Here is a 9,095-nt window from a genome sequence, read left to right on the forward strand (position 1 = left end):
GTTTTTCCATCTATCAATGCAGTGGTTTGATTAAAAGTTCAAAATTTATACTTTAAATTTTAACCCAGCCTTTTTTGTTGACTTCATGGCTCATATTGTAGCATTTGGGGCTATAATATAGGATGCCTAGACCTGTTTTTATTTTTATTTTTTTTTCGCCCTGTCGCTTCATATTTTTTCTGAAAAAATCCGAGAACCAACAAATTAAATTGGTGTGGCCTAAAAATGTTACATACATGACATACGTCCTTTGAAAGTGATTATCTGACTGAAGTTTCTAATCTCTTATTAAAATTATTGATATCAAAATACGTCTAAGCAAAGTTAAGTTTGACAAATTTGTTAATTTGCAGCTGCTTTGGAATTGCAAAGGCTGGACCTTCCACCGTTGGTAACATATTCCTTCATGTGTCACATCATAAACTTATCTAACATGTCATCTGGATTGATGTAACAGTTTCATGTATTGGTGTACATAATTATGTATATCATAAATATAACATAGTGGTTATTCAGTCAATGGCTGACAACATCAACAGATAGTGGTGATATCTGATACTGTGGTCATAGGTCAACAATGACGTCCAAAATTTGACACTGCACCAAAGCAATCAATGGGATGATGAGAACCATTGTCTTTTTATTTCAGTACTACCATGGTATGGATTAAATATACAGGTATTGTTTCCTTGATGTTTCCTCTCCTACTCCTGCCATTTTGTTAAATGGATTTAATTTCTTCATTTTGGGGCCAAATAACCTGTATGGACTAGATTGGGTAAATATCATCCCCATGCATTTCTTTTTCATTTTCTTGATACAGGCTTTTAGAATTGTTTTATTGGGCTTTTTTGGCTAAATTTGAAGCAATGTTGAAAACACCACAACATAAACATTTGCCAAATATTGATTATTAATACAGCCCAACTAAAGAGTTTCTGAATTATGATTTATGATGAAGTCACTTGTACCACGTGTACAGATGAAACCCAAAAGACATGTTTCTCATCATCATAGGTGCAATTCAGATTTTTAGACGAGTTGTTAAACTTTTAAACAGACCATTTGAACATGACTCACACAACATTTGGATGATGACATGACAGCGATACAATAGCCTTACAGCTGTGGTTTTCATACACGACATTGAAGCTGTTGGTCGTTTCACTTCTAAATTGGTCTTTGGTGTTGTGTGTGGCAGTTCACATGCCTCTTTGGTCTTTTGGTTGTTCTATTATAGTTGTCTCTTCTAAATTACAATCACACGATACTACTGATTCACTACAACATTGATTATACCTTACTTACTAGACAGTTTTTTTTTATCATCAGTTTGGTATCTGGTTTGATTTTGACCTTGCCCTTGAAAATGTGTGTAAAATTATGGTATATCATTATCATACATACTTAATGCACTAAAACCATGTATTAGACATACTATGATGCTTTAGCTTTATCCAATGTGAAGAATACAAATCGCTAAGTTAACTGATAAGTTAAACCAAAATGACGAAAATCCAAATATGCACGACTATCAATAGTCATGAAACAGCCTTATGAATCTCTGATAATCATAGTGATTAAAGGTATAAAGATGTATTTACAAAAATATCATGGAAAATCACTAGTAATGGCGGCTTGTGATTTCTTTGTGCTAAATTAGAAAGATTTACATCATTTTCATGTTCAAGGGCAACATCAATTCTACACTGGTTATGGTATATAGATTATATATATAATTGATCTATCTAGAAATCTTTGTATTGTTGATATCTCATAAAAGTTTCTGATGAAACCGTTTTCAGAATGCCTGTTTGGTACTTTGTATCTTTGGTTTGGCAGTTGTGCAGTGCTTTGGTTGTTAAACTGCACTGGCAGTTCTGAATTTCTGCATATCACATATATTAACCAAGCTTCTTCTCTGTCCATCTGGCCTTGTCATAAAGCTTTTCTAACCATTATCACGGGAAAACATGAAAGCTTTCAGCTCATCCTGTGTATTTTTGCTTTACCTAACTTTTTGCATTAGACCTCTCAAGTACACGTACAAAAAAAGTATGTAACTGCTGTCTGTAAGAACAGTTGACGTCAACCATATCACTGGAATGCATAAGAATGTTGTGTTTTAAAGTTGTTAGGATGAAGAAAAAAATGATTAATTGACATACTCTGTTAGTGTCTTTTAAACTAATAACAAACACTCCACGTATGTACATGTAGCTCTCTACGCTACATGTGTAGATGGTCACATCTACAATCAACACAATCTAAAGGATGACCACAGGTTAAAACTAAAGCTAAAACACTTTAGATGCAGTAACATGTAAATCTAGCATCAACAACTCATGTTGTCAGTGTCCTCTTCCTGATTGAATCCCCACTTTGTAACACACGTCTGATGGTCTACACTGTTCTTGCGATGCCAGGTCTGCTCAGGCTTACAACATTTGCATATTCTAGATTACTATTTCATTACGTTTCAGTCATCTTTTGGTTGTTGTGCTCCTGTGTGGTTTAGCACAGAAAATTTCATACCTTCCAAGTATTGTGCGTAAAGAAGAGGAGCAACTCCAATCCAAAAATTCCTTCATTCCAGATTATACATGCGGACATGCTTCTAGAACAAGATACACTTGGAAGAAAAGGATACAACTTAGCAACACCCAAGACAAAATTAAAAAGACAACTAAGCAACTTCTTTGGCATTGTGAGCCTGGAACCCGGCATAGCAAGACTTCAGTAGACTTCCCAGCTATGTTACTGACACCTGAAAATAAATGTGATGGTTTCGAGGGGGATGATGTCTTCTTATACACGCACTTAAATCGTGTGCAGGAATGTCCTGATGTTTTCTTTAAACGTTCCTTTAAATGCCCCTTAATAATATTCTCGTATTATTGCACAAATAGCTTTGAGTGTTTGTTGGAATCTTGTATGGTACAACGTTGTTTGAGTGACAGCACTGATGACGTTCTTTGGCATATCAGCAACAGTGATGGAAACCATCTTGTAGAAGGAACGTCTGAGTTACTGTCACACATTTTTGTCATGTAATGCTCTGTGAGCCATGACTTTAAATAACTTGTGCATCTCTTTTATAAATAAGGATATAACATGATCTTATTTTTTCTGCTGATGATACTGGCTTGTTAACGATTCTTCCTTCAGCTTCTGTCAAGGAAGTTACAATATCATAGACTGATGTAAATATCATATGCAACAACCTCTACCCGTAGTACACAATACCACCTCTTATGGATACCTGAAAAGGTTATCAAAATTAATACAACTTAATTTGTAACCTGTTATAAGAGATGACTTGATGGAATCCTTATTATATATTCCAAGTGCTTTTGAGGCAAAGGTATATGGCAGCATTGCAGTATCTCTGGTTTATACAGTGAGGTTATATGATTATCAATGTCAGTTTTCCACTCACTGTTCATATTAACTGACTGCACTTTTGATTAGTTTTTCTTACTTTGCAGGATTTGAAGTGGGCACTGACAGTGACAATGCAGTCCTCACTGTTCATTTAACTGTGCTTTGGAGTGTAATAATTGTAATTTGTTAGATTTTGTGGTACATGTGTGTAATAATATAATGCTGGCTGTTGTCTCCTCTTAGATTCTGTAGATGAGTTATGAAATTTTGCTTGTATTTTGGCATATAGTTATTGTGCTTGTTTTTTTTGGCTGAATGGCGCACACTTGTGAAAATTATGATACTATTAATTAAGTAAAAATTTGAGCATAAGGTATACACTGGTTGTAAGCTATTGCTATTGCTAGTGGTGTAAATACAAATAAAAGAAAGTTATCTTTTATACAACATGATGATTATGTATATGAAAATAATACGGCTATGTTATTTTTCAGTTTTAGTCATGACACATGAAATGTATGATATGATATGATCAATAAATCATGACCTGATGAGGAAACATAAAATCTTAAACCTAAGTGTAAAACTTTGCAAAGAATAAAATAAAACAACACTGATAGGTGATAAGGCCTAGAAAAAAAACTGTTGCTTTTCCTGTTTAAGTCCTGAAAAATTATGGTCAGTAGGTAGGGATTATCTTTTTTTGGCGATCTCTAGTGATCCAACTTATACAATACAGTCTAAAAAAGTAAAACTTGCATGACATAATATTTTTCAATATCAATGTTGGAAAACTGATTGTACAATCATCACACAGGTGTAAGAACATGGAGCTAGAAAAGGTTCATCAGCCCGAAAAAGTATGTCCCCTGCAGGGGTCCACATACAAAAAAAGGCTAGAGTTGGCAGTATTTTTTTCTAGGGTCGGTCGGGAAACAGGAAACACAACATTTTTTTTTTTTTGCTAGGCCTGACTAAAACACTGTCTCAGGCTTTACATGGTGTGTGCCTGCAACAAGCCTTGCCTGGGGTCTTCTTCTTCTGTTGTAGTTGTTTGAAACCGGCTTTGGCTTGTAGTACGTGAGAGGTGTTGACTAGTTGCCCTGGACCTGCAGGTCCTCTAGCAGGATGGTGCTGATGTCAGGTGTGTACATGGCAGGGGCCCAGCTCCAACCAAGGCTCTCTGATACCTGATAACAACAACATCATAAAACCTCAACATTCAGTGTTAAACGTGACACATGGGGCCTTCAGCAAGCTGGCTGGGCTGTTGGAACATTTTATTGTATGAAAGACCAAGTAAGAGTACAATAAAGACCATAATTCATAAAATAAAAGATATGGTGCAAAATTCAATATGGAATAAGAAATCTGAGATTCCAAAACCCCTGGGACATATACAACGCATGATGATTACAGCAAACTTCTAAAAAAATTCAGAAACACATATACATTGAAAAAAAAACAGATCCACATCATCTGTACCCAAATAGCTAGAATCATATACCGAGAACCAAAGACATCCAACCCACCGAGAGCTACAGCTGCAAACAAACAAATACTCAACAGAAACAGAACCTTTCCGCAGAAAGATATCTCCTTCCACAAGTAAATAAAAATGTAGATTCCTTAAACTGGGAATTACAAGGCTGATTTCTGTTCAGTTGCCTTGCAAGTTAACAACACTCAGGGTTCTATCTAGGATTCAATTTTAGCGTAGTGGCACTGGCTGCATCATGAGGGAGCGAAGCGGAGCTTTTAAAGATTTGAGAGGCCCTTTGAGGGATACCCATTTTAGGGAAAAAATGTTATTTCTAAGGTATGTACAATGTATCCTTGATTTTCACATTTGATCTGGCATTCTTGAACAAAGAAATACAGTCACAATGCCCCTATGCTGTATTAAAAATTAGCATAGGGGGGAAATTTAGTGTAGAGGGTCAAAATTATAGCGTAGGGGGTCAAAATTATAGCGTAGGGGGCCCCTACGCTACTTTGCACTAGCTAGAACCCTGACACTTACAATGAGAAAAGCAGCACCATACTCTAGTAGATGCTAAGCTGGCCTGTCTCACCTGTTGCCGGAGAGTGTCCATAGACATGGCTCCGTCGTCAAGAATGACTTCATCTTCGTCTTCCTCCTCTTCATCATCATCGTCGTCAGTTTCCACGATGCAGGAGACGGAGACTTCCAGAGACCGGAGTTGGCTTCCCCGCAGGCGCGCTACAGCAACCAGGCTGTCCTTGGAAAATTCATACCCTGGAGGACACATAGGGAGTCAAGTATTCAACTAGCTATAGAAAGGTTAACATTTGCAAAGCAAATGCATAATGTTTACCTTCACATATGGTCTGCTCTGTTAATTCATACTCAAACACATTCATATGGTGACACTGGAGTCTAAATCCCTCCTGCTATAAAATCGCAACATGATGTAATCCAACACTAGTTACCATGTGACAGATGTCTGGTTCAGGTCATTGACCTTATTTGTTTGAAGAAGAAGAGGAAGAAGAAACAGAGCAAAAACAACATGTTTTCCTTCTGCAAAGGTAAACATAATTACCTCAAGGTAATGAAATATATGGCATCCTTCTAAGGGAACAAGGGCCATCATAAGAAAATAATTGAGTAATTTTGTTCATCAGAAGCAAGAAGACAAGCTTGAAGATAGGGAATCCAATTTCAGGAATCCAATCTCCCAATTTCAACATCTTTCCAATTCCAATTTTATCATGATCATATTTATGTTGCGTTCATCATTGATTTAATATGTATTACGATATGTGGTGAATGTTATCAGCTAGCCCGCTGCCTACTGGACCTACGAAGCCCATTTTTCAACTTGACCTTGGTCTCCCCAATGGTAACCTGCCTGCCAAAAATTATGAACATTGATCCATGCCTTCAAGAGTTATGCTGCTAAGTACACTAAAGCAAACTGATTCTATACCCTTCTGATGGAGGCAATAAAGATAAAGGCAAAGATTTCAACATCCACAATCTGAATGTGGACAAATGAAAGGTGACTGACCTATGATTGACAGGTTGGTCAGGTTGGTGCATCTCCAGGCCAGCATGACCAGCGGGTCCTCCCCCATGGCGTTGTCCGGGATGAGGGAGTACGTCGCCCCGCAGTCCATCCACTCACAGAGGGTCAGACTCCTCAGGGTCTTGCAGTGATGGCGGGACACAAAGTCCAGACTGGTCCTGTCCACCTCCCCGCAGTACAGCGCCCGCAGTGTCCCCAGCGGCATGCTGGGGCTCAGGTAGTCGCCGAGCCCCGACGGCACGCGCAGCAGGGTCAGCGTCACCTCCGCGTCCGGGTTACTGGCGGCGAACAGGTGCCAGACACGGTCCCGGATGTTCGGGAGGTTGACGGGCTCGCCGTCTTGCAGGAGGATCAAGTTCTGGAGGGGCGCCCGGTTCCCGTTGTTGCACATGACCGAGAGGATCTCGTTACTCAGCTCTTCAAAGTCCAGACTCAGCACCTGCAGTTGTCGGAGAGACTGCAAGGTGGGGTGTGTGAAAAGGCTCTGAGCCTGCTCCTCGGGGTACAGGGTAGCAGCATGCAGCGTGTGGAGGGACTGACCGCACGACTTGGCCACAGCCTGGATGGTGGAGGAGTCGAAAATCTCCACGCAGTAGCCGAAGGACAGGTACTTCAGGTTCTTGGCACCACTCAGAATCAAGGAGATCACGTATTGCAGCCTGCAGTAAATATAGCAAGGGAGAAATATGTGTTAGACCCAGATTTGTTGTCACGGTTGTCTCAGACTGTGGGAGATAGCACATCCAACTGTAACCCTATACACACATACGATACAATAGCCTGTTTGGGGACTTCGCCAATACTGTAAATCACTTTATATTCACAGTAGCGAAACTTCGCGGTCTGATAAAAATGGACATGCTCGTGGAACTATATGTTCGCAGTGGCGGCAGGTGCAGAAGTTGGCAAATTATTTGTTCGTGGTAATGATATTGATAGATCCGGGGTACAGAAGTGACCACAAAAACCACACAAATGTAGAGTGATTTACGGTATACAGTTAATACTTCTAACCAAGTCACTCAAGTCTGCTGAACGATTTACCTGCTAGGGTATCAAACATTAAACCAACATGCTGAAATTAAAATCATTTTGCCAGTTCTAGTTATCATCTAAAGTAAACCAATTCAATAACATGCAAACTGACAAAGAGTAACATTACTACTTTAACAACCTTTCATGGTCCTCAAAGCAATTTGCATTTTCATACTGGGGCAAAATTGGGAAGAAAACAAAAGCCTATAGTAACTGTATTCATTGTGCAATGCAATTAAGGTGTAAGAGGGACTACAAGAAAATAATTTGCAACAAAGAAGCACAAACAATTGCAAAGATAGACCCACTGTTGACAATACCTACTCTAGTACTAGTAATAACATATTTTACCAACCATGATATAATATAAAGATGGAATGCAATAATATCCATATGGGATTCCTAAGAATTTATAATCAGCTTCAAGTCCTTCAATTCTGGTTATTGTTCTTATATAGTATAACGTGGGATATTGCGTGAAGAACGTTGTGAGAAACCTAAGGTTGTGAGCTGGGTGCAACAGTATAGCACTGCATCCTGCGACACGCCCCTTTCGCGGGCCTCAAAAATCAAAGGCGTTCTTTATACATGGTATTTTCCTTTTAAAAATACCTATTTTCCACCTTGATGGCTGCGATTACAGAATGGAATTTGGTTGATGGATTTCCGAAAGTTTCTCTGCAAAAAGAACCGGGCGTTACAATCGTTACATGCAGACTAGCCTAGCGATGAAAAATGACACTGCGACAGTGTCCGGCGTAAGGTTGTTTACATCCGCCACTTACTCTGTTATGATGTCTTCGTCCTCTTGCGAGTCGCCCAGAAGATCACACCCGCAGCACTTCAGACAGAACTTCTCCAGGTTCCTGTTGTTCTTGGCCATCTTGAGCACGGCCAGCGCTTTTCTCATGATGATGTTGCGGCACGTCTCGTCCACCTTGTCGGCGTCGTGCGGCCATTCCAGCGACAGCTCTCGTGCGAAACCCGCGCATTTTGTAGCGAGAAACTGCGCCCTGGAAAAACAGAGACGGGAAATATTCGTGTCAACGAACATGCAGCATTGCAGATGCATGCTGAAGATAAAATAGAGGATTTACCTAAATCCAACTTTAAAATCTGGCTCAAACCGCCAGCTCAAGCGAGCTGTCACTGCAAAATTTCCTCCATGCTGGTGCAACATGGAAGAAACGGTCAGCATGATGGCACACCTACCTGGCCATCTGTTGTGGCGTATTTAGCTTCAAATCTAGACGGTTCCACAGCCCAGGGTGAAAAAGACAAGCTCTCCAGCTCTTCATGTTGTAGCTGCGTGGACGCGGTCTCTCTTTGGCAATAAGGAAAGGATTTCTACAACGATAACACTGGGCAAAGCGTTCCAGTTCCCCTTGTTTGTCGCCATTTTCTGTCATTAAATGACGTCACGAATCTGGATGACGTCGGTTCGGACTGGATTGTACCATGTTGAGCTTCGGGGATTTACCTAGTACATAACGTTAAAATATTATATATCGTTATTATAGTAGAGTATCAAATTGTGTGAATATTTCCTGGCACAGCAGAATGAAAATATTCTTAAGAAAAAAATGTATCTCTGATGTCTATCGTTAGATCTAGTTAGTAGCA

At 39.6% G+C, this 9,095-nt stretch overlaps 1 protein-coding gene across 1 annotated transcript; it reads right to left on the bottom strand.

Annotated features, from left to right (window-relative positions):
- Nucleotides 1-4,140: 4,140 nt before the first annotated feature.
- LOC109483272 (F-box only protein 33-like) lies at nucleotides 4,141-8,905 on the bottom strand. Its single transcript, XM_019786264.1, has 5 exons — nucleotides 8,685-8,905; nucleotides 8,258-8,485; nucleotides 6,420-7,096; nucleotides 5,460-5,644; nucleotides 4,141-4,574 (listed from the first exon to the last, which is right to left on the bottom strand). The coding sequence occupies exons 1-5, from the start codon at nucleotides 8,879-8,881 to the stop codon at nucleotides 4,479-4,481; spliced, it is 1,383 nt and encodes a 460-aa protein (XP_019641823.1). The 5' UTR covers nucleotides 8,882-8,905; the 3' UTR covers nucleotides 4,141-4,478.
- Between the last annotated feature and the right edge of the window lie 190 nt (nucleotides 8,906-9,095).

Source organism: Branchiostoma belcheri, unplaced genomic scaffold (assembly GCF_001625305.1).
Source record: "Branchiostoma belcheri isolate BF01 breed outbred unplaced genomic scaffold, Haploidv18h27 scaffold63, whole genome shotgun sequence".
Lineage (NCBI taxonomy): Eukaryota > Metazoa > Chordata > Leptocardii > Amphioxiformes > Branchiostomatidae > Branchiostoma > Branchiostoma belcheri.

Excerpts from the sequence above, each read along its gene's own strand:
- LOC109483272 (XM_019786264.1), bottom strand. The coding sequence starts at position 8,881 with ATGACAGAAAATGGCGACAAACAAGGGGAACTGGAACGCTTTGCCCAG. Across the intron at positions 7,097-8,257 it reads GACGAAGACATCATAACAGA|GCTGCAATACGTGATCTCCT; the intron begins GTAAGTGGCGGA and ends TATTTACTGCAG. Across the intron at positions 5,645-6,419 it reads GACCAACCTGTCAATCATAG|GGTATGAATTTTCCAAGGAC; the intron begins GTCAGTCACCTT and ends TGTGTCCTCCAG.